The sequence below is a fragment of the Mauremys mutica genome, chromosome 1 (genome assembly GCF_020497125.1).
Source record: "Mauremys mutica isolate MM-2020 ecotype Southern chromosome 1, ASM2049712v1, whole genome shotgun sequence".
Taxonomy (NCBI): domain Eukaryota; kingdom Metazoa; phylum Chordata; order Testudines; family Geoemydidae; genus Mauremys; species Mauremys mutica.
Genome location: NC_059072.1, coordinates 122,108,884 through 122,136,373, shown reverse-complemented (window position 1 = coordinate 122,136,373; position 27,490 = coordinate 122,108,884). Strand labels below are relative to the sequence as shown.

Here is a 27,490-nt window from a genome sequence, read left to right as displayed (position 1 = left end):
CCCAGCAAATGTAGTGTAAAGTCATAAAATACTTCTATGGGACTTTTCCTGCCTTTTTGCTTTTTGAGCATTAGCGATGGGCCTGAGGCAAAAAGTGTTATAGGAGCACCTTGAACAAATTGGATTTCAGCTCCCAAGCGTTGGTTGCCTCCTGGATTACAGTGGTTAGACTCCATATCCCACCAACACAAATCATAAAAAGCAAGGCAATAAGAAAGTAAGTCATTCACACTTCTTTGGATCCCCACTAAACAGCTCCCCTTGTCAGCCCCAACCACCTCCCTTCCACCTACATAGTTTCACCTTCACTCTGAACAACCAGCCATTACCTCAAAACCCCTTCTATCTTTAATGGTTCTGAGCAAGCTTTTCAAAGGTGTTCATGGGAGCTGGGTGCACAGTTGCCCTTTTCTGCCTTTGGAAATTTCCCCCTAGATGTTTGTGTGCTCTGATATTTATGGTGTCATGGTAGCTAACTGCAAAACTTTAACAGTGACCTCAGAAGCTTTAAGGCAAAATAACTCCCCAAAACACATGGAATGTGTGACAGACATGTGCTGATTACAGCTGGGCAAATTATTTTTTGGCAAATAGGAAATTAGCTGAAAAATGCATTTTTGGGTCACAAACTATTCATGAATTTGGACTGAATTCAGCAAATAGTTTCGGCTCAAAACAAAACTGGATTAAAAAAAAAAAGTCAAAACTGGTCAGCCATTTCAGAATTAAATGTTTTGATTTTTTGTTTTGAAATGTCATTTTGTTTAGGGAAATGAAGGGTTTGGGGTTTTTTTTAACAAAGGTGAAAAACACCCCAAAATGACCCCCAACAAATTTAAAACAAACAAAAAATATCAGTTTAGGTTAGAACAAAACTGTTTGTTTTTTTAATACAGATTTTGTTTGTTTAATTCTCCAAACTGAAAAACCGATGATTTACTCAGCTCTAGTGCTTATCCATTGATATAAAAGCATCTAAGGTCACTAAAGTTGTGTTAAAAGCAAGCGTGCTGAGGTTGCGGTATGAAAAAGGAGCACTGGATTGTATTACTGACAGTGTGGTAGGCAGTATGAAGGTGGAAAGAAATACACAAGTCTTTCTCCTTAACTTATTTCCCTGCTTTTAAAATTATAGGTGGATGGAGCATACCCTGCCACAATCTTAACTGGCAGTAAATGCAGTTTGTGTGTGCTATTAATATAGAGTTAGGGTGTTTTGACAAATTACACTGTGCGTAGTTCTGTTTGTGCTTTGTACTGGTGTGTAGAAGTTAGCACTTGCCTCTGCTGGTGATATTTATACTGGGTTGGCTACACCAGTGCAAACCTCCAACATATAGATTCTTAGATTCCATGGCCAGAAGGGACCACTGAGATCATCTAGTCTGACCTGCTGTATAGCACAGGCCACAGGCCTTCCCCAAACTAATTCCTAGAGCAGATCTTTTAGAAACACATCCACTCTTGATTTAAAAATGGTCAGTGATGGAGAATCCACTGTGACTGTGGGTTAATAGTTCCAATGGTTAATTACTCTCACCATTAAAAAATGTACACCTTATTTCCAGTCTGAATTTGTCTAGCTCAACTCCCAGCCATTGGATTGTGTTATATCTTTCTTTGCTAGACTGAAAAGTCCATTATTAAATATCTGTTCCCCATGTAGATACTTCTAGACTGTAATCATGTCACCCCTGAACCTTCTCTTAACCAACATGGATGTGCTGCACCAGTTTTAAACCAGGCGAAGCTGTATTGATGCAAGCCTTGCATTACAGCGATATAATGTGTCTGCAGTGAGGATTTGCTTAAGTGTAGCTACATCAGTACAAATATCCTCAGTACAGACAGGCTTGGTGTCAGACTGTCCATGCTTGCTGCGAGATATGTTTCTCTGCAGTGCAGTAAATATGTAAATGTATGTTGTTTGTGACCATTCAGAATTATACCATCTTTAGAACACAGAGTTGAAGTTTTGTTGTTGGATTTAGCGTGGAGGTTGGCAACTTTTCAGAAGTGCTGTGCCGACTCTTCATTTATTCACTCTAATTTAAGGTTTCGTGTGCCAATAACACATTTTATCATTTTTAGAAGGTCTCTTTCTATAAGTCGGTAATATATAACTAAACTATTGTTGTATGTAAAGTAAATAAGGCTTTTAAAATGTTTAAGAAGCTTCATTTAAAATTAAATTAAAATGCAGAGCCCCCCCCGGACCGATGGCCAGGACCCAGGCAGTGTGAGTGCCACTGAAAATCAGCTCACGTGCCACCTTCAGCACGCGTTCCATAGGTTGCCTACCCCTGATTTGGCGTATGGGTGCTGGGTGGTGTTGATGGTCTGTGCTATACAGGAGGTCAGACTAGAGGATCTGGTGGGGCCTTCTGGCCTTAAGCTCTATGACTCTGTGAAGTTACAACCTAGTGTTCCTGGTCATCATTTTGTTTATGGCGGGAGTTGAAATTACATGTTTTCTCTACTTCATTCATTTTTACTATCACTCATTGTTACTAATGTTTATTTTTCATGTGTCTAAATTAAATCTTAAGAATGAACACTATTAAACATGTAAATATGGAATGGGGCTATGGGGTGTATGTGGAAGAATGGGGAGGGCATCAAGCCAGGAAGGCTGCAGGGGCACTGGGGCCAAGGGTGTAGGAAGGGAATTTGTACTCATCTAAACAGCAGGGGTCAGAGATTCAGCAGAGAACTCCACTGACCAGCACTGCTCTCCAGCCCCCATGCCAACATCTATACCTTCACATATTTTCTCCCTTCATGTCCATTCTACCCCTCATCCAGACCCCACCCCCCATTCCCAGGAAGGTCTTGATCCTCTCCAGTAAGAGTCCCTGTTAGTCTGCTCACCTCTGGTCCATCAAACTGGGGTGACCTTCCTGCAAGCCACACAGGGTTAACCAGAAGTGGCAGTTCTAACTCAATCTGTATGACCCCACTTCTCTGACCCTCTTTCAAAAGTGTCCCAGCCCTGAGCTGTTCTGAGAATGCATGTGAGTGTGAGACCTTTGGGAGTTGTTGAGAATCCATTCCCTTAGCTAGAGGAAAGAAAAAGAGTAAGTCTGGCAGGAAACATTGCAAAAGGGGCGCTTTGAGCAGTTTTTCTTTTACAAAAGTTAGTAAATTAAAAAAAAAATTGCATGGAAAATTCAGTGGCTTCCTGCAGGGTTATTGTGCTAAATTTGGAGACTGAATTAAATCAGTGTGTGAAAGAGAGGGGTTTTAATTATCATTTAAGTGTCACTCTCAATGCATCCTTGACTGTGGAGTTTCTTTTGCTTCCACCCTATCAGTGGGCAGAGCCAAGTCTGATGGCCGCTTTTAATGTTTGGAAGAGTCTAGATGTGAAGTTTGTTATTTACTCCATCTGTAAAATGAGCTGAACCCCACTGAACATTGCAGAACGCTGGATTCTGATCTGAATTTTGCAGCCTGGGGCCATTTCTAATGAATATTTGAGGTGAACTGGGAGAAAACCAAGGGAACTGCGTGAGGAAAGCTAAATAAGGCTCCAGCTGGGATTCATGCCACAAGCTGCCTCTGAAACTCATTCAAATAGGATAGGCTGCTTATTTCACAGCACAGGAAGGTGGGGCTTTATATCTCAGATCAGCCAACTTCTATCCCCTGATTACTGCCAACCTCTTTTGGCATTTAATCTCCATGGCATCCGTGGTATCAGCTAGTGTTACAAGGTAATGCTGATGGCAGGTCCTTTTATCCAGCAGCTTAAGATGATGATTACTACAGAACTGCATATGGTTGCTCAAAGGCCGTTCACAGCTCGAGTACCTGCGAGCAGTGCAGGTACAATGCATGCTGTATGGTTTTAACTTGCTGAGCTGAGGTAGATGGAATCAGTTTATACTGAGTTGCACTGGAAAATCAGTGACCACATACTGTAGCTACAACAGGCTCTTCCGTTCACCCCAGCCAAGTCCCAGTGTTTTCCCTTTGTATGTTTCTCTTTATTTAAACTTTCCTTTTTATTTTTTCTGAGAAACACAAGAGATCAAAATGCTTATTGTAAATGTGGCTGCTTCTCACGGTGCATAAAAGTGTCCTTCATCTGACCTTGAGAGAAATCCTGGCCTCACTGAAGTCAATTGCCAAACTCACATTGACCTCAAGGGGGCCAGGATTTCACTCTTCTACAGTGTTTCTAGTCACAGGACTGATGCTTTGCACAAGCAGTTCTTGTGAAAAACTACAAGTACAGCTCCCAGTAAGTTTCATGTATTCTTTTAAGAGGGAATAGCCTTCCACTGAATAAAGCATGGTGTCTTTGAGGCAACTGTTTTTAGAAGGATGACTGGAGAGAACGTGTCTTGGATGCCCTTGATAAAGGTACACCTATGTGAAAACTGTGGCAGAGGAACAAATCTGATCTCTCTCTTTCATATATGGCCAGGAGTGGCAGATTTGTATAATTTTTGGTGGGGCACAGAACGGGTCCAAGTCTTGTGTCCCCATCCCCGTCCCCCCCTCCCCTGCACCTAAGGCGCTGGGAGGGAGTTTGGGTGCTGGGTGTGGGCTCTAGGCTGAGACAGTGGTTGGGATGCAGGAGGGGGTTTGGGGTGCTGGGTGTGGGCTCTGGGAGGGAGTTTGGGTGCTGGGTATGGGCTCTGGGCTGGGACACAGGGTTGGGGTGTGGGAGGGAGCTGGGGTGTGGGCTCTGGGAAGGGGTTTGGGTGTGGGGCGTGGGACTGGGCTGGGGATGAGGAGTTTGGGGTGCAGCAGGCAGGCTGCCCCAGGGCTGGGGCAGGGGGCCATCGAAGACTCCTCCCCCCAGCCCTCTCTCTTCCGGCAGCAGTGAGTTGTGGGGGAGGGGAAGGGGGTCCCTCCCCGGCACGACACTCACCCAAGCCCCCCCAGGCTGCTGTTCAGGAGGTCCAGCCAGGATAAGCCCCCCACTGGGAGTCGCTTGTTTGGGGGGGGAGGGGGTCTTGCCATGTGCCTCCTCCCCTCCTCCCTCCACAGGCATAGCAACTATCTCAGCCTGCCCCCAGCGCAACTCCCTTGTAGCTGGCTGCAGCAGTGGCTGGTGAGGGAGCGCAGTGCGGAGCTGCAGGGAGCAGCTGCCCACTGCCCAGGGCAGGCAGGGATGCTCGGGGGAGGCGTGTGGGGGTGGTAGATGGGGCCAGGGGAGAGACCCGGCCCCAAACATTGATGAAGCAGGGGGGGCCCCCGGGCCCTGAATTTGCTGGACCACAGGCCCATATATCTCGCCACCCCTGTACATGGCAACTACTAGATCAGTTCAGTGATCCCAAGGATACTACTTCTGTTACTATTGTGCACTTCGAGTATGAACTATTCAAGGATCTCAAAATAATTTACTAATATTAATGAACTGAGCCACCAAGCACCCCTTTGAGGCATTTAACAACAATACTAGTACCCATTTCTTATATAGTGCCTTTCACCCATAGATTCATAGACTCTAGGACTGGAAGGGACCTTGAGAGGTCATCGAGTCCAGTCCCCTGACCTCATGGCAGGACCAAATACTGTCTAGACCATCCCAGATAGACATTTATCTAACCTACTCTTAAATATCTCCAGAGATGGAGATTCCACAACCTCCCTAGGTAATTTATTCCAGTGTTTAACCACCCTGCCAGTTAGGAACTTTTTCCTAATGTCCAACCTAAATCTCCCTTGCTGCAGTTTAAGCCCATTGTTTCTTGTTCTATCATTAGAGGCTAAGGTGAACAAGTTTTCTCTCTCCTCCTGATGACATCCTTTTAGATACCTGAAAACTGTTATCATGTCCCCTCTCAGTCTTCTCTTTTCCAAACTAAACAAACCTAATTCTTTCAGCCTTCCTTCATAGGTCATGTTCTCAAGACCTTTAATCATTCTTGTTGCTCTTCTCTGGACCCTCTCCAATTTCTCCACATCTTTCTTGAAATGCAGTGCCCAGAACTGGACACAATACTCCAGTTGAGGCCTACCCAGTGCAGAGTAGAGCGGAAGAATGACTTCTCGTGTCTTGCTCACAACACACCTGTTAAAGCATCCCAGAATCACGTTTGCTTTTTTTTGCAACAGCATCACACTGGTGACTCATATTTAGCTTGTGGTCCACTATAACCCCTAGATCCCTTTCTGCCGTACTCCTTCCTAGACAGTCTCTTCCCATTCTGTATGTGTGAAACTGATTGTTCCTTCCTAAGTGGAGCACTTTGCATTTGTCTTTATTAAACTTCATCCGGTTTACCTCAGATCATTTCTCCAATTTGTCCAGATTATGTTGAATTTTGACCCTGTCCGCCAAAGCAGTTGCAGTCCCTCCCAGTTTGGTATCATCTGCAAACTTAATAAGCGTACTTTCTATGCCAATATCTAAGTCGTTGATGAAGATATTGAACAGAGCTGGTCCCAAAACAGACCCCTGTGGAACCCCACTTGTTATACCTTTCCAGCAGGATTGGGAACCATTAATAACTACTCAGATATTATTCAGATATACTAGATATCAGAGTACTTTAGAAAGGTGGGAAGTATCATCACCATTTTACAAATGGGGAAATTGAGTCAGAGAAATCAAATGTCCAATGACTCAGAAACAAGAACAGAACCCAGGTTTTATGGCTCTTTGTCCCTTAATCCTAAAACCAGCTCTCTCATATGTGCAGGTGAGGTTAGTTGGTTTAGCCACTTGTGAGAAATCCACTTTTAATTGTTTATTTCCCTTATCAAATAACAACTAGTCTATGAATGTGTTCAGTGAAACAGGTTTTGCATTCTTTGAGCCCAGTTCAATCTTGATATGACTCCACTGGTTTCACTGATGAATTTGGCCCTATGAGTTTAGAGGACTTGTCTGCATAAAACTACATAGCAAAGCCCATCTTTTCTCACCTGGAATAAAGGCGAAATTAAGGGGTTATTAGTTTGAGTGGCTGGAGGTTGAAGGCTAATTTAAGTGGGATGCCCCACCAGATACATGGTAGAGTGGCTTTAGTTTTTGAGCAGAGAATTTATTAACTGGGAAAACAGAGGAACTTAACTTTGTATTAAAAATATTAGACTTCTAATTGTGTGTTTGAAATTTGGGGTAGTGGCCATAGCTCGGTGCAGGCTCTTAAGAAATAAATAATATCTGCTGTAGCATCATCCTGCATGAGTGGCCAATTCATGCTCCATATTTCATAATAAATGAACGAGAGTAATTAACTCTTTTCCCCCTCAGTGACAGTTGTACTAACAAAGTCCTGAGGAAGAAAGCTTGCCTTCTACTCTGAAGGGTAAGCTACCCAAGATCTATGTATTGTGCTCATTTCACTCATGCAGTTAGCATTAAGAGTCTTGCTGGACATCAAAGGCAGGATGTGGTCCAAAGTGAGTATCAGAATCAGACACAAGACCCAGGGCTTGATTCTCCACTGTCAAAACCTTGTGCTGTCACTTACACCCACGTCAAGTGAGTGCAAAATGTGAACTTTCCAATCGGAATGCTAGTGTTTAACATTCCCTTTTACACGGGGTATAAATGGTGACAAGGGCAAAGCTATTGAGAATCAGGTTCCTTGTTAATAAACTAGAAAAAGGATGGGGAAATACTTGCCCTGATTTATTATCCTTATCTCCCTCTTCCCCACAAATGGACTCAGGTTACTTACTATCTTGTATTTAGCCAGAGGAAAAGTAATGAGCCTTTTTCTCCACCAAAGCCATTCACTTATCCCTTCAATTCACCATTCAAGAGCAGTAATGAGGATGGTGATTACCATAGTTGCTTTCGTACCGCTTGGCCTTTCAGTGTTTCCACATTGAAATTGTTAGTCTTTGCTGGCATGATGAAGAACACGACGACTGTAACATCACTTCTGTGAACCTAAACAGAGGAAAGATGGAGGGAAAGCTTGCAATGTTAACAAGAAATCATTATGCAGAAACCGACAGAGATTCCAGACAATACAGAAACCTTGTCCACACTGGGAATTAGCCATAGCAGATGGTCAGCAGAACCCATCACAATTTAACTAGTTGTTCAAGAAGGCCCTGATCCTGCAATGAGGTCTGGGGGGGTGGACCCTGCCTTCAGTGGGGCTCCATGCAAATGAAGGAGTGTACTCAAACATCGCTCATTGCAGGACTGGAGCTAAAAGGGGTTACCAGGAAAGTCAAATACATTACTGAAGATCTACACTGTTATTTTTATTCTTCAACAAGGATTTCAAAAGATGTAGCTATAAAGCCAAACTGCAAAGATAAAAACCACACACAGTATTTCAAACTGTAATATTAAGTTACTGTGATAACAGCTAAGATGATTTAAACTGAAAGAATTGTTTAAAAATCAAATGCAGTTTTTATCATGTGTCCCATTTCTTTGCACATTGCATTTCAATCAACTCGATGAGTGTATCCCCAGCAGGCATGCAGCTAGCATAATTTTCTCCTACAGCTCTCCCAGCGCTTGTAGCAGCCAGCAGAAACTGCCATGGAAAATCTGGGCCTTTGTTTATAGTTGGTTTTTATTGCTGGTTCTTTCTCCTGCCTTAGCACAATGATGTTTTTGCTTGCTTGTTTGTTTTTGGCGGGGGGCGGGGGGGAAGATGGATATTTACATAGAATAGAAACCCATTTTTTAAATTTTAATTTATAAAGCATCTCTATTAACATTAGGAGTTGTAAAAGCGTTTCATTTAATTGCAGCACAACTACATTATGAACCTAACATATCCGACAGGTCCCTTTATGGAGTTACTGGCACCCTCTAGAAAATTTTGAAAGATGTTTAGAAAGAATATGCATTAGAAAAGGACATGAACCAAAACCTGGGATGCTCACATCTTGGACATCAAGGAAGTTTGGTTCTGTATCCTGAAGACATAGTCGACAGATGTACATCCCTTGCCACTAGAATGGGCCAGAGTGGTTTCTCTTGGTGTAGCTGAGGAGGGTTTGTTCCACTATCCCAATCCATTAGCCACTTAAGAGAAGAGCTAGGTTACAGCAGATTTGAGCAGCCCTTTTGGGACCACTCCATAGCTGAAAATTGCTGGGGCACTGCACTACCAGCTTTTTCCCAGAATCCTTCCTATCTACCTGTGTACCAGAGGCATTGGGGCTGGCAGGTGGTATAAAACAAGCCGGCTTTATGCCAGATGTGGTTTCTCCCATGGGGGTGGCGGAGGGAATGCCTCATCAGCCCTCTTCAGGGCAGATACAAGGTCCCTTTGTGCCATGACCTTAGCTGTTAGCAAGGATCTGTCCCAATGTATTATCTTCAACATTTCAACCAAGCTTTCAAACCATCACCAAAATGGTTCTGTAAAATATTTAAAAATATTTTCATCAGATGCCACATATATGTAGAGATCAGACACGCTACTCGACATCCATTTGAGAAGCATGTGAAGGGAAAAATTCCTAGATTCACAAATAGCACAGATAGCTTGCTGCTCCCAATTGGATTATCCTCAGCAATAATTGCAGACCGGATGTTCTCCATGATTCTTGTCAGCAACACTTTTTGTTAATGTCATCATTAACTAGATACAATAATAGAACAGTGCAATGCATCACTTAAGCAATTCTTTCTCCTCTTCATTATGCAAGACATTAGCTGTAAACAGCATTAGTAAACCTTAGCTGGGTGAATGCCGCTAAAACATGGCTAATGTTATATCGCATTTAACCACCACTATAATGTGACCTGTTGTGTTGGTGAACAGATCAAGTACTTCCTTTCAGTCCACTGATTTCAATGGCATAGGAACATAGGACTGGAAGGGACCTCCTGGGTCTCTGAGTCCAGCCCCAGCTATCACAGGAAACCCTCCCCGCCATATGTTAATGGAATGGCAGTAGAGCAACTGTAGTGGAAAAGATTCTTCTGTGATCCCATGACTCTAGAAGCTCGGGCTTTAAGAAAAACACCAAATATCATGAGACTCATGATAAAGTTCTGAGAGTTGGCAACACTGCAGTGGAGTAAGATCGCCTTCCAATATTTCTCTATTGTTCCAAGGAACAAAAATGAAAATCTGGTGGATGCTAAGGGCTAATCACTGAATTGCTACTAAATACATTGAATACAGAACTCAGGGTAGCACTGCAGGGCACAGAAGCTGCAGGGGATGGAGTGAAGCAGGCAGAAGCACTCTACAGTAGGCACAAACAGTAGCTCTACCCCCCCATGAAGTCACTGTTGGGTGACAGAGATGTTTGTTAGTCTGTCCTTCTGTCTCACAAAAGGAATCAGTTTAGAAGTCAATTTTGTCTCCTGTTTTTGCCAGTCTGCTGCATCTAGGGTTTGTTATTCTGGAAGTTTCTTTAGTATCTAGATTGTAGAGTCCCGGAGATGTGGAAATTTCTGCTTTAGCTGACGGTGGGGACCACATTTTCCTGCTGTAGCTGGGGTGAATATGCAAAGGGATTTCATAGTGTGGAGATTCTTGCGTGTGATCCACACACTTGGGTGAACGTCACACTGATAGAATTAAGAGTGTGTGTGGGTGTATGCATGTGCACATTTAAACTATTGGCAGCCACACTACTGTCTGCCAAGAGCAAAATAATACATTTGATTTCTATGTGCCCTTGCCCAATAGACTCTGAATCAGATACTTGACGCTAAGCCCTACTTCAAAAATAGTGATAGTAATTGGTGCAGATGCTCTATCAAAAAGGGCCCCAGTCTCTGCTACACTAAGATCACTTCATGCCACTCTGACAGTGTAGAGGGTCCTTAAAACCCTCCTGAGAATATTCCCTAGGCAGGGTGCCTCCTCAACTAGTCAGTGATGGCATAAAGGATCTATGCTGGCCTTGCTCCCATTCACTGGTGTACTGAGGGCAGGTCAAGACAGCAAGGAGGTATAGCCAGAGCACACTGCACTATTGCTGTTCCTTGAGTCCCAAGGCCGTGGGAAGTAGTGTTTAATTTACAGTAGCCCTGAGGCTGATCTGACATTAGACTGAGCCAAGCAGAACTCTGACTGCCCCAAAGTATTTGAAACTACCGTTGCCCCTTCCTGCCCCAAGCACAGAAATGGAAGTATTGAGAAATTGGTCCTTAATGCGCAGAACTCCAAGTTCCTGGGATAAACATGGTGGGAAGGAGCTGAGGAGGATGCAGCCAGTGGCACCCTTTGGTTGGGCAAAGTATGGGCACCCCAATTAACAGGAAAGTCTATGAAGCTAAGCAAGAAAGCCATCATATTGCTAGGGGATCAAAGACATTATAGTATACAAAAGCATGGTGAGATTCTTGTATGTGACCTACGCACCTGGGTTAATTTCATCTTGATAGAATTAAGTGTGTGTGTATATAAGATATCTGCTATCTGCATTTCCAAATGCTTTCTTACCCGCAGCAGGAAATTTAATCTGGATAAGGCCTCTAGAAACAAATCAGCTCCTTTGTTTGAATATTCGTATCTCCCAGCGATGAAGAAAAACAAGGTCCTTGCAAGGTTGAAGTCAAGATGGCTGAAACCAAACAAACAAACACAAAATGGTTCAATAGATGATCAAACAAAGCAGAGAGCAATTCTCTAATCAGTGAAGGTCACTGACATACAGCAGTTGCCTTACTGACCCACAGTCATCAAAAAGTTAAGGATTACCTACAGTACTTCACATTAAAGTGACCATTGAGCTCCATCTTGGGCAAGTCGCATACCCGTCACCTTCTGATCCTACAAGGGGCTAAGCAGAGCCAGGAATGAAATCTGGGCTTTGTATCACAGCTCCCAGTCAGTCACTGGAATCACTAGATAACATTCCATCTCAGATATAAAGTACTCTTTTCAGTCTACCTACCCTAGGTCCTGCGGTAAAAGGTCTGTACAACCAGATGCTAATTTTGAAAAGTAAAAGCATACCCATAGAAATGGCCTCGAACGAACTCTTGGATCCTAGCCTTGTACATGGCATGCAAATTCTGAAACTCATGCATTGCTGAAAATTTCTTAATGTTCAAGCCATTTGGAGTAACAACATCTGGAAGAAGCAAAGAAAAGGCAGAGATAGACATCTTCAGAGTATGAGAAATATTTAAGGAAAGAACCAAAATATCTTTAGTTGTCAATATGTAAAGATGTATTTAGTCTTATTGCTCATGATGGGGAAATGGCATTCTCTAGCGCTACAGCTTTTCATCCGTTCATCTCTATAAAAGCAGCAGATGACTATAGACCAAATTCTGATCTTAGTTACGCTGGTATAATTCCAACATAACTCCACAATGTTCAGTAGAGTTACTCCAGCTTTACACCTGTGTAACGAGGGGTCTTTTGTCCATAGGACCCACCCTACTCTCCATAGCATCAAAATTGCTTTGAATCATTTTTTACTTGCAGAACTGTACCTTAACATGCTCTCAGTGTGGATGATTTGATGCTGGAATATCAGTGTCCCCTCTGCATTGCAGGTGGGGAGTTCCAGGAGGTAGCTGCCCAACCAGGGCTGTTGCTAAATGCTAGAATTTAGCCCTCTGCTGGTATGTTACATCCCCTTTCCCCGCACTCTTTGTCTGGTTTGTCTCTATGGACTGTAACCTCTTCAGGACTGGAAACTCCTTTTATTAGATGTTTATACATTGCATAACATGATAGGCCCCCATCCTAATAAGGGGTCTCTGGGCACCACTGGAATACACAGAATTGAACAGGTATTTAAAAAAAAAATGTACTGCTCCTCAAAATATTTTAGGTTTCTTCTAAAAAAAAAAAAAAGCTATGCAGTTGTAGTTTGCTCTTCTGTATTCCCCTCAACCCCCGAACTGAGGATTTCAAAGTATTTTACAAATAGAGGATTATAGGTATATATGGTTCACTCCAGTTACCACTGAAATGCAATCTCCACTGTGGAAGAATCCCATTTACTTCAATGAGAACTGGATTCAGCACTCGGAGCACAGATAGCAGTTTAGAACAGGAAGTGAAGTGAAGAGGGAGGCAGTCAGGGCCGGCCCTAGCCCAAATGGCACCCAGGCGAGGAGTGTCGTAGGTGCACACCCCACCCGTCCATGGTTAAATTTTTGAATACCTTACTTTTATTGCATTTGTAGCCCATTTCACGAATTTGATGCACAATCTGCATGCATGATTTATCTGTCAGATAAGATGATTCATTTGCACACTAGAATCTGTAAATCTGTATTTATTCATGCCATATAAAAGCAAATAAAAAATTGCTTCCTCTAAGCTTATAGAAACTTTTTAATTTTAAGAAAACCTGAACTGTACTAACATTAAGAAACTGAACTGTGCACCAGCATTGGGTGGACCAGTATTAAATAGTGTTACAGTAGGTGACAGCCTTAGAATGTTATCCGTAGTCTTTTACTTCAAAAGGTTGCTTTTCTCCCCTTTGCCCTTGTGAACCTAAGCACAGCATCAGAGAGATCCAAAGACTGGCCAATGGCATTTTCAGCGATAAAATAGCAAGCGATGTTAGTCTCGTCGGCCATCATTGATTGAAGATGTGTTCTAATGAGCCTGAGCTTTGAAAAGCTGTGCTCCCCAGTCATGACTGTGACTGGCAGCGTGAGCAGAATCCTCAAAGCTCTCCAGATATTGGGAAAAGTGGCCTTCGGCGCCGCATCATGAATGAATTGGAGAACTTGGAGTGGAGAGTGCTCCCCATGTAGCCAAATGTGATGGATGTTGTCCAATTTGACAGAGGTATTTATCATTGATGTCTGAATAGTCCCCATGTGTCGGCGTCCGGTGAAGGTCTGTACAATTGTTAAAGAGAGTGTTTTCTTGTCCGCCGGCAGCTTACTAAGGTCATACAAAAAAACCCAGGTCTTTTTGTCGTTCTTCATTTATCCAAACTTTTCTTTGATGGACACTTAAGCAGTGTCAACAAGCGAGAAAAACCTCCCTCTTGAATTTTTCTTCCAAGCTTCCAGTTACATCATCTCTGCCCTCATAACCAAACTTTCTCCTCTTCCGATGAATACAAGTTTCCTTGAAGACAGGCTCAACTCCTAAGTTTTCCACCATTTCTTTGGCAGCAGTGATGGCATCTTCAAATCCATTGTCTCAGTAGGCCACAATGAAATCAAGGAAGCTTCTCATCAAAGTAGTAGCGGTGGTGATGTCCATCAAATGAGTTTGTATTGCCTTGCTTACATTTACTTAGAACAGGATATCATGCCAAATCGCAATTGAGACCAGAAATTTTAAATCAGTGATCTGGTTTACTGGGCTTTGTGGCTCGTGTCGGATTCCAGCCTTGGCTTTACTCATCTGCCCCAGTTCCATCAGTGCATCGTAAACCTCAGTCACTTGGTACCTCACTGACGTTATGCTGTCAATGCAGCTCTCCCAGCAAGTGTCACTTAGCAGCCTCACAGTCAGATTTTTAACATTGTCCATGAGGATTTTCTACTTGATCACTGATGCTAAAAACAGGACGTATATCCTTTGCAGTTCTCCAAAAGAGAGATACTGAATTTAAAGATAATAATGCTGCATCTGACAGAACCAGGTTGAGAGAATGGTGGCCACAAGGCACGAAGAAAGCTCTTGGATTCAGCGCAAGGATCCTTGCCTGGACAAGACTGTTTCTCCCCTTCATGTTTGTGCTGTGGTCATAGCCTTGGCTGCAGCAGTCCTAAAGCTTTGTATTATTCTCATTCAAAATGTTCATAAAGAGTTCTGTTAGGCTTTTCCAGTAGAGTCATCCACAGACCGGAAACAGATTAAATGCTCCTTTACTGGGATGCAGCCATCTTTGTCATCAACAAATCTTACTGTAAATGACACCCATTATTAACGCAGTCCATTATTACAGCATAGTACTTTGCTTTGCCGAGCCGCATCAATATGTTTTCAGCCAACTTTCCTTTTCATATGGTCAATTAATTTGTTTTGAATTGTTTTGCTGCAGTAATGGTCAATAGCTTCTTTACAAACTACTCAGTGTAGGTGCTCACGCATGACATCGTCATATTTCTCATGGAGATCTACCAAACTGGGGAAATTACCATTATGTTCAGTGAACAACTTATCCAACAAGCCCCAGAAAGCCAAATTATTCTTTGCAAGAAAGAGGATAATTGAGATCAGACACTCGAGCACATTCCTCCAATGCTGGGTTTCTCCATTAATAATATGCTGATTTTCTGCATCTATGCATTTATTCTCTGCTTGAGCCTGGACTCAACCTCCATCCATTAGGACTAGGCTGCAAAATGACTGGGTGACTTTTCATGTTGCTTCAGAGCATCAGCTAAATTATGCCAGTAATTGTACCCGGAAAGCACAAGCAATAATTTGGCATTCCTGTCAAATATTTTGCAACAAAAGCAGAACACTTTGTCAATTGATTTCAAGTAAGCTAGCCAATGCTGATTCAGTTCCTCACCATTCTCGAGCACTCTTTCGCAGTGTGACTTTGAGAAATGTTGCTTCTGCTCATTTACTGAAATGTCATATCCTCGATTTTGCCCATCCCATTCAGAATTGTACGATCAATATCAGCGGGGTTTAGGATCGCCGGCTATAAAGCAGGAGCTGATGTATCGATTTGTGGTGTGCAATTTTTCTCACTGCTGTCTCTGTCATCATGCGAGGCTGATTCTTCTTTATCATTTCTCTCGTTTTCATGTAAACCAGATTTTTCTTTATCATTACTTTCTTTTTTCATTTTTGCCACATTCTTCTTTATCATCACTCTATTTTACACCGCCAGGAAAACTGGACGATTCTCCATCACTTTCCTCATATTTCCATTTCTTGTCTTCAGATAAATCTGCTAATTCCTTAGTAATAAGATCTCCATAATTTACACTCCACTCCTCAATTTCTTCTGCACTGGGACGATTGCTACTGCCAAAGCCTGGTCTATGTTGTTCTGCTTCAGATAATTTCCCATCAAATTTGCCCCTTGCTGCAAACTAGACTGCAATTGAACTTTTCACTTCCTATACTGAGCTCCTGAAGGCTTCTTCGAGGGCATCTTTTCTTTTTTCTGTGGGGATAACAGACAGTATTAGGGAGAGCAAAAGTCTATGTTCTGCAGTTTTAGAAAGTCATCAAACATTATGTGTTAAGCATGGCAAAAAAGTAACAATATTTCTTTATATTGTTGTGTAGCTAAAGGTTCAATCAATACCTCTGGTGTCTCATTAAATATGTCCTTTATTAGTCGCTATTTACACTCTTCAAATCTTAAAATACAAGTACATTTTCACAATGTGAACCTTATTTTACACAATAAAATAAGGTTCACAATATTGCAGCTGGACTCTCACTTTACTTCAGTTCATTCTTATATCGTGTTGACTGTCTGGCGATACTCTGCCCCTTATATACCTGTGAGACCATGGCGGATAACATTCTAGGAGGTTTGAAAAAAATATAGCTCTCAAAGTCTGGAAGGTTCCACAAGATTCTACAAAGTTCCAGAACATTCTAGGAGGTCAGTGAAAAACAATCCACATACAGAACACCTGAAACATGTCACTTCAGACATTCTATTTTCTCTTTTGTCGCTAACAACAAAAACAGCATCCCGAGCCTGATGCCCCCCCCCCAAGCCCGGCACTCCAGGCGGTTGCCTGCGTCGCCTGCCCCTAAATCCGGCCCTGGAGCCAGGACCTCAGGTGGTGTAATTCAGTGTAGCACTCTTGACTTTAGTAGAATTATGCCAATTTACACTAGTTGAGTATCTGGCCTATGGCATCTAACTACAGGGAGTCTGTAGAGATACAAGAGGTAATTACCAGATAACCCCTCTGGCACTGGTGTTAATACCCTTTATTCTCATGAGAAGTATCATGGGATCTCTAGTGATCGTAAGTCAGGTCCTCTGTTTAATGTCTCATCTAAAAGAACCCCACCTCCAGAAGCACATCAGCCCGTAAAATCATGCTAGTTTATTGGCTCACACAAATAAAACTGGGTCTATTCTGCTTTCAGTACACATGGCAGACTCCCATTCACATCAATAATAATGTGGAAACCACAGATTCTTTAATAAAAACCCTATCCCCAATATGGAACTTGAACACCACAGCCATTAGGTCTCCAGGAAGGATGTTTGATATTTAATTCCCCCCCCCAAAATGTATATTTATAGCTCCATAACATGTAAAGACACGTCCAATAGAATGTAAAAATGTCTCTTATTTACTCAGGAGACCCCAGTGCCTTCTTCGGAACAGCTATGGTTCTTTCGCGCCAATACAGATTTTAAAAATTGACTAAAGTGCCACTGTGTTCGGTTTATGGCGCTTGCCTGGCATTTTCAAGATAAATGTCTTGACCATATAAAATGATTTTCTTCAGAACGAATGTCATGTTCCACTCCAGAGGTGCCTGAATTTCTATGGTGGGTAAGTGATCCTTGTCTACTCTATGTACAGTTTGTAAGGTGCTTGGAGATTCTGTAGGTTGAATAGCAGTACCCTACAGTCCTCGTTATTTGCATTTTATGACTACTGAGTTGATCCCATAATGAACAGATCACCCAATAAATTTCAAGTTTCAAACTGAAGGCTTTCATTTAGCATGGTACCTTCAGGGCCAGATTAAGGCAAGGGCTTTAGGGACTGCATCCCAGGGCCCCAGCTCAAGGGGGCAGGGGTGGCTCCAGGCACCAGCACGCCAAGCACGTGCCTGGGGCGGCAAGCCATGGGGGGCGCTCTGCCGGACGCTGCGAGGGCGGCAGACAGGCTGCCTTCGGCGGCATGCCTAAGGAGGGTCCGCTGGTCTCACGGCTTCGGCGGACCTCCCGCAGGCGTGCCGCCAAATCCACGGGACTGGGGACCTCCCGCAGGCAAGCCGCCGAAGGCAGCCTGCCTGACGTGCTTGGGGCAGCAAAATACCTAGAGCCGCCCCTGCAAGGGGGGCCCCCCCCCGATCAGGCAGAAATCTACAATTCCGGGCTGCTAAAAGTCCCTCTGCACGCTGCCCCCCGTAATTCTGTCCCCATAGCAACCATTGGCCGGGGGCGGTGTTTGCGGGCAGTGTACGGAGAATTGATCCAGCCCTGGGTACCTTTATTTGGTAAATGTCTAGGTCTAGATTCTCAACACAGTTCTGGCTCCATCTCACCTCCAAATCCTACCCCCAACCTGCCCTTTACTTCCTCTGGCAAACCTCCAGTGCTGGGGGTGGAAGTAGCTGGTGCTGAATACAGCTGTGCCATCTCCACCAGTTCTATGCCAGCGGAGATTTCAAATAAAAGGGAATTCTCAACTGGTTATTTCTGACCAGTTTCCATCCACTCTGTGCTGCCTTAATGGACTGGAGAATCTGGCTTCTACTTTGTAGCCAATGATTTTAGTTTATTAGCCATTTATTGTGTGATGTTATGATTAATCAATGTGTTATATTATGTACACCTCTACCCCGACATAACATGACCCGATAAAACACTAATTCGGATATAACGCGGTAAAGCAGCACTCCGGGGGGACGGGGCTGCACGCTCCTGCAGATCAAATCAAGTTCGATATAACGTGGTTTCACCTATAACGCGGTAAGATTTTTTGGCTCCCGAAAAACAGCGTTATATCGGGGTAGAGGTGTATATTCAATGTATGTTGATTAGAGCTGATTTGTAGGATTATAAAAGTATAATATTGATCAGTATTTAGAGGAACTATGTAATAGATGTAAGTGAAAGAAGCTGAAATGCAAGAAACACTGATATTATTAGCTGGAACCCACATAATACAAGCAGGCATTGTATAAACTCCTAAGAGGACTGTCAATGCATCTCAATCTAGCACCCTCTGCTGCCAATTCTAGGCCATTCTTGGGGCCAGTGCCAATGTTTTACATACATTTACCTCTTATCTACTGAATCACTTAGGTCACTTACCATCCCCGCCCCACAAAAAAAAAACAATGAAAATTATGAAACAACTTTAATGTTACTGGGGGGAGTAGAAATTGGCATGATTACCACACCTACCTAGCAAGAGACATAAAAGGCAATAAGAAGAGGCTCTTTAAATACATTAGAAGCAAGAGAAAGATGAAGTAAAGCATAGTTCCTCTACTTAGCAGGGAAGGGGAGCTAATAACTGATGACATCAAGAAAGGTGAGGTGTTTAATGCCTATTTTGCTTCAGTCTTCACTAAAAAGGTTAATGGTGACCAGATACTTAACACAATGAATATTAACAATGAGGGGGAAGGAACACAAGCAAAAATATTTAAGTTAGACGTATTCATGTCCACAGGGCCTGCTGAAATTCAGACTAGGGTGCTTAAGTAACTAGCTGAAGGAATCTTGGATCTGTTAGCAATTATCTTTGAGAACTCATGGAAGATGAGTGAGGTCCCAGAGGATTGGAGAACGGCACATACAGTACCTATTCTTAAAAAAGGGAAACAAAATGGCTAATTATAGACCTGTTGCCCAACTTCAATACCTGGAAAGATACTGGGACAAATTATTAAAAAATCAGTTCGTAAGCACCTACAGGATAATAGGGTTATAAGGAATAGCCAGCATGAATTTGGAAAGAACAAATTATGCCAAACCAACCTAATTTCCTTCTTTTGACAGAGCTACTGGCCTAGCGGATAGGGGAGAAGCAGTAGATGATATATCCTGATTTTGGTAAGGCTTTTGTCACACTCCCAGATGACATTCTTATAAACAAACTAGGGAAGTGCGGTCTAGAATAAATTACCATAAAGTGAGTCCACAGCTGGTTGAAAGAGTAGTTATCAATGGTGCGCTGTCAAACTGAGAAGATGTATCTAGAGGGGTCACTCAGGGGCCTGCTACTATTCAATATTTTCATTAATGACTTGGACAATGGAGTAATTATGGATAATTATAAAATTAGCAGATGACATCAGCCTGGGAGGGATTGCAAGCATTCTGGTGCACGAGATTAGAATTCAAAATGACCTTGATAAATAAAAGAATTGGTCAGAATTCAACAAGATGAAATTCCATAAAGACAAGTACATCGTTTAGAAGAAAAAAAATCAAATGCTCAATTACAAAATGTGGTATAACTGGCTAGGTAGTAGTAGTAGTAGTACTGAAAAGGGTGATAGTGGATCACAAACTGAATATGATTCACCAATGTGATGCAGTTGTGAACAAGGATAGTATCATTCTGGGGTGTATTAACAAGAGTGTTGTCTGTAAGACATGGGAGGTAACTGTCCCACTCTACTTGGCACTGGTGAGGCCTCAGCTGGAGCTCTGTGTCCAGTTCTGGGCACCACAGGATGTTGATAAATTGGGAAGAGTCCAGAAGAGAGCTACAAAAATGATAAAAGGTTTAGAAAAATCTAACCTCTGAGGACAGGTTAAAATAACTGAGCATGTTTAGTCTTAAGAAAAGATGACTATGGGGGGGACCTGTTAACAGTATTAAAATATGTTAAGGGAAGTTATAAAAAGGACGGTGATCAATTGTTCTACATGTCCACTGAGAACAGGATAAGAAATAATAGACTTAATCTGCTGCAAGGGAGATTTAGGTTAGATATTAGGAAAAACTTTCTAACTATAGGCATAGTTAAGCTCTGGAACAGGCCTCCAAGGAAGGTTGTGGAATCCCTGTCATTGGAGGTTTTTAAGAACAGGTTGAACAAACACCTGTCAGATATGATCTAGGTTTACTTGGTCATGCTTCAGCACAGGTGGCTGGACTTGATGACTTCCCAAGGTCCCTTCCAACCATACAGTTCTATGATTCTGTAATTGCTCATAGCTAGAGAGTTTGTTACGGAATTGCCTTCTCGATAAACTCAGCAGCAAACACAGATTTCTGTGCTCTTGGTGCTGAGTTTGTGGATGCCAGTTATTCCCATTTTTTTAATTTGATTTTCTGGCATGGATAAAAAAAGCTGACTCACTTCACAGATCATTTTAGCAATAATGTCCCTGGGTAGGTTTCAAGCTTAATGATCTACTGAAGGATTATTGACCTTTTTGAGCAACCATTGTCTATGTGGATTTCACAACTTTACTGATCACAAGCCAGCAGTTGGTAACATTAATGGGAGGCTGAAATAGATTCAAACGTACTTGCTTACGTCCTAAGATTCAAAGACTACTAAGGTACATATGCCAGTTCACATCAAATCCCATTTACAGCAGGACCCACCTGTGTCCATTTATAATTGAGGGCCTATGTTAGCCCTTAGTTACAAACCCCTAGTTACATGCCTTGTTACAAACAGCTATTTAATTTCATCTAATTTCACCTAGTTTCACTTCAGCATGAAACTCGATGGATCTCAACAGCTTTAAAAAAAATATCAGCAACAAAACTTAAAAAAAAAAAAAACAGAGAAGAAACCAAATCAAAGTTGAAGGACTAAAAATAAGAGTCCCACTGCTGCAAGGCCACTCCGCATGGAATTCTCCTTGGCTTCAGTGCAAACTCTACTTGCACAGGGTTGGCAGGCTTGAGCCACAAAATAGTATTGGAATCAGACCAGCACAGTTTTTTTTGAACTCCTGTAACTCAAAAAGTGTAGGCCTGGATTTTCAAGAGCGATCATTAGTTTTGGAATGCCTCCTTTTTTTGGTGCTCAACAGGAGACATCCTAAAGGAATCTGATTTTCAGAGGGCAGGTGCTCTGCTCTTTCTGGAAATCAGACTCCTAAAGGGGCCCCAGGAATTAAACAACAACAAAACACTCATTTTGAAAATCCTGGCCTTACATTTAAAATTGACAGTGCCCTTGTTGCAAGTCTCAGTACTGAGGCAAAGAACTGAACAGGCGATGGACTGTGTACTTCTCTCTTACCCATAGGCATAATCTGTACAGTTTAGGGTTGAGGCATTAAGGCGAGAGGGTATTGTGGTGGTAATCAGAGTGCCACTCCCTGAGCCAGACCTATTTTACGGCCTGACAGGATTTCGATTTTCAGGGCTATCAATCCAAAACCTTCCACGAGCACTCAATTAAAGTAAAATTGTAAAAAGTAAACAAAGAGTGAATTTTTTGAGATAGCTATTTTGTAATGTAGTTCAAAGCAATTTTAGTATATTTATGTTTGAAAATGGCCAAGTAATTAATATTGGAAAATCATTTGCTACATAGTCTCCAAAACATTTTTGCAGTGTTTTTCTAAAGATGCATGCCCATATTTGGAGCAGCGTGGCTTGTGCTCACAAACTATTCTGTCGGTACTTGCAGGACACATCTGGATAGAAGTATCGGCTTGCTCATCCTCTAAGCACCAGGACATGTAATGAAATGAACTGCCTAGAATCACACTTTGGTTTTGCCTATTCACTCCATCTTTATTTTAATAAAAGAAGAAGAGTATTACCATAGGAAAGAAAATTACATTTAACACCCCTTTCTTATATCAATGAATCTGTCCACCTATATTGCTAAAGGGTCGATCACTAGTATCTAAGTGCTGATGTAACATTATGTAGCTGGGCTTCAACCCATCAAAGCAAAGAAGCTCAGAGGCTGTGTGTGTGTCAACAGTGAACACAAGAACGTAAGAATGGCCATGTGGGGTCATCTAGCCCAGTATCCTGTCTTCTGAGAGTGGCCAATTCCAGGTGCTCCAGAGGGAATGAACAGAACAGGTAATCATCAAGTGATCCATCCCCTGTTGCCCATTCCCAGCTTCTGGCATACAGAGGCTAGGGACACCATCCCTGCCCATCCTGGCTATTAGCTATGGATGGACTGATCCTCCATGAACGTATCTAGTTCTTTTTTGAACCCTGTTATAGTCTTGGCCTTCACAACATCCTCTGGCAAAGAGTTCCACAGGTTGACTGTGCGTTGTGTGACAGGGGGTAAATGTATTACAAAATTCCTTACTGATGCTTTCACTAGCTCAGCTGAACATGTGTGGGAGAACTAATATAGACAAAGCTACTGGGGCTTAGATAAACCTGCTGAAATAAAATTAATAATCCTGGTGATAAACTCCCACAAATGCTAACCACAGGTACTCAGATGGTGCTGAATTTAATTGGGCTTTGGTTACATTTGCAGTGAAAATGTGCTCAGCACCAGTTCAGGCGACATCCATTGTCAGCTATGGCTGTTTTCCTGAATGTAGCAAGGCTGCTGCATCTGCCTCTCTCTATCTTTCTTGTGTCTGCCTCTCAACATATCAAGGGCAATTTAATCACAGTGAGAAGTTAGTATAGGAAGGCAGGTTCAAGTCTTACCAGCTTTTCTCTTAAGCATGTGTTCTGCTTCTATGGCTGTTATCTGAGAAACCGTGGTGAAAACATGGGCACAATGTACAGACGCCCGTTCCATACAGTAACGATGGTAAATCTCTCTCTCTCCTGCTTCTTTGTCTATGTCAAACTGTTGAACAACAAAAACAATATACCTGTATGATATGCTACGTCAAACAATTCACCATATATTAGATGAAAAAGTAAAGTTCCTCTTCTCTCATTTTGTTCTTTGAGACACCCAAAACTGACATTTTCTGGTACTTTTAAATGCTGTCACACCAATTCCACCAGTATTATTTACTGTCACTTGAAAGATATATTCTTCGCATTCAATTCTGTTCCAACTCAGGTAATTTCTAGAGATGGGCTCAAATCAAAATCCCAGATGCAAACACCCCAAGCTCTGAAATATGTCCAATTCAGATTCAAACTTTGTAGCTGGCCCTAGCTCTATACTGGACTTAACTAAGGTCTGAACATCCCTAAACTTTGGGGGAAGTATACAGGTATTGAAGGGTATGTGCTGTTTAGTTGAGACAGGAATAAAGGTAAAGGTGGTGGGGGTAGCACTGTACAGCAACAAAAGAGTAAACTGTAAAGAAATAGGAAGTGATAGTAGGGACAAAACAGAATCTGTTTGAATCAAACAGACCCCAAATCTGACTCAGATATGAATAGTGATTTCATTAAAATTAATAGAGATGAATATTTTTGGGAACTGTGTCATAATGGGAGACTAACTTCCCGGATAGAGATTGGAGAAGAAATGCTACTAATAGTGGTAAGGCCCAGTTACTCTTGGCTGTGATAAATGACAGTTTTCTTCATCAAATCATCACTGAACCAACAAGAGGCGATGCCATTTTAGACTTGGCTTTAGTAAGTAACGAGGACATCATAGAAGAGCAGGTTGTAAGAAATAACCTTGGATTAAGTGATCACGAGTTGAGTCAGTTTAAATGGAAGGATAATCAAAACTAGGTCATCAACTATGGTTTTTAAATTTCAAAAGGGCAATTAAGGGAAATTAAGGGAATTAGTTAAAGAAATCAGCTGGCCTGAAGAGCTCAAGGATTTAAACTTGGAGGAGGCTTGGAATTTCTTCAAATCAGCTATACAAAAATTATCTGAAATTTGCATCCCAGAAAGGGGAAAAAACTTGTAGGGAAAGGCTCCAGACCTAGCTGGATGAATATCCACCTCAGAAACATTATTAGGAGTAAGCAGAGAGCCTATATAGAATGGAAAAGGACTTGATCAGCAAAGCAAGCTACATCATGGAGATTATAAAATGTAGGAATAAAGTCAGAATTGCTAAAAGTCAAGCTGAATTAGATCTTGCCAAGAAATCAAAAATAAATAATAATTTTTTTGAGTTATATAAATAAAAAGAGAATAAAGGAGGATGAGGGTGGGCCACCAAGTGGCATAGCTAGGAAGGAGATTACAGAAAATCTAGGTATGGCCCCAAAACTAAATGAATACTTTGCCTCCATTTTCAACAACAATGATAACATGGAACATGGGCTTGACGGCTGTATGGCTGATGGAAATGAGTGTCTAGAAATGGAAATGATCACATCTGAGTTGGAAGAAAAATTTAAAGAGCTTAATGGGCTCAAATTGGAGGGGGACCAGATAACTTCCATCACAGAATACTGAAAGAACTGGCACATGAGATTGCTAGCCCAGTAGCAAGAATTTTTAATAAATCTACCCATTGGGGGTTGTACCACATGACTGGAGAATATCTAATGTCGTGCCTATATTTAAAAAAGAGAAAAAGTATGATCCAGGAAATTACAGATCCATTAGTCTGACCTCAGTAGCACGCAAGATTTTAGAGCAAATTGTGAAGGAAAGAATAATTGAATTCCTAGAGGTACATGGTAAAGGGCATATAATGCAACATGGGTTTACCAAAGGTAGCTCATGCCAGACTAACCTATTTTCCTTCCTTGTGAAAATAACTTTTTTTTTAAATAAGGGAAGTGCAGTAGATCTGATATATTTAGACTTCGATAAAGCATCTGACATGGTGCCACCTGGGAAATTATTAGTTAAATTAGGAAAGACGAGGAGCAGTATAAGCATTATAAGGTGAATAAGGCATTGGCTAAAGGGAAGAAGGCAATGAGTTATGCTAAAAGGTGAATTATCGGACTGGAGAGAGGTTACTAGTCGAGTTCATCAAGGATTGGTCTTGGGAGCAACCTTTTTTGGATTAATATTTTTATTAATGACCTTGGCACACAAAGTAAGAGTGCGCTAATGAAATCTGCTCATGATACTAAGTTGGGAGGCATCATCAATACAGAGGAGGATCTGAATATTATACAGGCAGAGCTGGATGACCTTGAAGGCTGGAATGACAGAAATGGGATGAAATTCAATAGTCCAAAATGCAAGGTCATGCACTTGGGGTCTAACGACAAGAATTTCTGCTACAAGGTGAGGGCTCAGCAGTTGGAAGTGACAGAGGAAAAGAGAAACCTGGGTGTGTGGGTCTATCACAGAAGGATTATGAGCCACTACCTGCTGTGGCTGGGAATAGGGCAATTCTAGGATGTATTAGATGAGCATTTCCAGTAGAGATACAGAAATATTAGTGCCATTGTACAAGGCACTGGCAAGACCTCTATTGGAATACTGTGTACAATTCTGGTCACCCATGTTCAAGAAAGATTAATTTAAACTGGAATGGGTGCAGAAAGAGCTACTAGGATGATAAAGGAAATGGAAGGCCTATCTTATGAGAAGCATGGTTTGTTTATTTTCACAAAAAGAAGGCTGAGAGGGAGTATGAATGCTCTCTATAAATACATGGGCGGGGGGGAATAAATACCATGCAGGGCGAAGAGCTAGTTAAGCTAAACGACAATGCTGGCACAAGAACAAATGGATATAAACTGGTACCAGGTCCATAACAGCCTCTCACTAGGAGTTGTGTTAACAAACAACTTAATTGATTTTAAGAAAGAGCTGGACAAATTTATGAGTGCAACTGTATGATGGGGTTGCTTGTGATGGTCGGGGGCGGGCAGGGCTCAACAGTTCTGGGGCTCACTTCCAGTTTATAGCTTATGTTCCTAAAACTCATGCTTCAGGGTTTCAGTCAGGCACCAACAGGGGTCAGGAAGGGATTTTTTTTCTCCAGTGTATTCTGGGAAGTTTTATTATCTCCTTCCTCTGAAGCCTCAGAAATGGCCACAGCTGGAGTTGGGATATTGGGAAGGGTGGGTCAGGTCTCTAATGTAGCCCTGAGCATTTTCTCTCTCTCAGGTTCTTATGCACATGCTCTGGGTCTAACTGATCACCATATGTAGGGTTGGGAAGCAATTTTCCCCAGGTCATTTTGGCAGTGACCTTGGGGGTCATTCACCTTCTTCTGTAATCTGAGAGCGCCAGGATTATCTGGGTCTCTCTCACTGACTCATTTCCCTGCCATTGCGGGAACCTTGAGACAGGTGCACCTAAATCCCTCCTATGCTCTGCCTGTGGCACACAGTAGTCTAGTCTAGTGGGTCTCATTTACTTTGTTCTCATTTCTATTGTTGGACTGTGTGCACCAGTGCTGGGTGGTGTCGGTGGGCTGTGATATACAGGAGGTCAGACTAAATGATCTTTTTGTCCCTTCTGGCCTTAAATTCTATGACTCTAAAACCAGACAAACTATTCAGCTTCTCCCCATCTCTAATATTTATGTTCTTTGCACCTAAATCCCCAACTGCAGTTGCAATCAGGTATGGTATTCTTTACTTTCTATCCTGAACAATTTCATTGTTTTGCTGTGTACTGTTAAACACCTGAGGATTTCCAGGCAGAGGTGGCTGCATTTCAGTGGTGAATGTTACAATTCCTGTGGATAGCTTACACGTCAGCATCATCTGCAAAAGCTCTTTTAGGCTCCACTGAGATGAGATACACTATACCAGGGGTAGGCAACCAATGGCACATGTGCCGAAGGCAGCACATGAGCTGATTTTCAGTGGCACTCACACTGCCCATATCCTGGCCACCGGTCCGGGAGGCTCTGCATTTTAATTTAAATGAAGCTTCTTAAGTGTTGTATAAACCTTATTTACTTTACATACAACAATAGTTTCATTATCTATTATAGACTTATAGAAAGAGACCTTCTAAAAATATTAAACTGTACTACGGGCATGCAAAACCTTAAATTAGAGTGAATAAATGAAGACTCGGCACACCACTTCTGAAAGGTTGCCAACCCCTGCACTATACAATAAACATGGGTTATTTCTCTTGTCCCTAAAATTGCTACTGCAGTTATAAGGGCTGCTGTGAAAACTAGAAAATACAAGTCGGTGACATAGGCTCAATTAG

General features: G+C 42.2%; 1 protein-coding gene and 1 long non-coding RNA gene across 2 annotated transcripts in view; one reads left to right on the top strand and one right to left on the bottom strand.

Moving 5' to 3' along the window:
- Positions 1-27,490, bottom strand: part of GYS2 (glycogen synthase 2) — a 70,651-nt gene that overhangs the window by 15,834 nt on the left and 27,327 nt on the right. Inside the window, exons 5-8 of the mRNA XM_044993590.1 lie at positions 23,126-23,270; positions 11,865-11,982; positions 11,349-11,469; positions 7,758-7,864 (exon numbers count right to left, since the gene is read on the bottom strand). Coding sequence (XP_044849525.1) covers positions 7,758-7,864; positions 11,349-11,469; positions 11,865-11,982; positions 23,126-23,270 — 491 coding nt within the window. The remainder of the gene's footprint in view (positions 1-7,757; positions 7,865-11,348; positions 11,470-11,864; positions 11,983-23,125; positions 23,271-27,490) is intronic.
- LOC123352982 lies at positions 16,535-22,227 on the top strand. The gene is made up of 4 exons (XR_006574344.1): positions 16,535-16,709; positions 17,132-17,329; positions 19,516-19,569; positions 22,122-22,227. It is a non-coding gene; the product is annotated as an uncharacterized LOC123352982 (long non-coding RNA).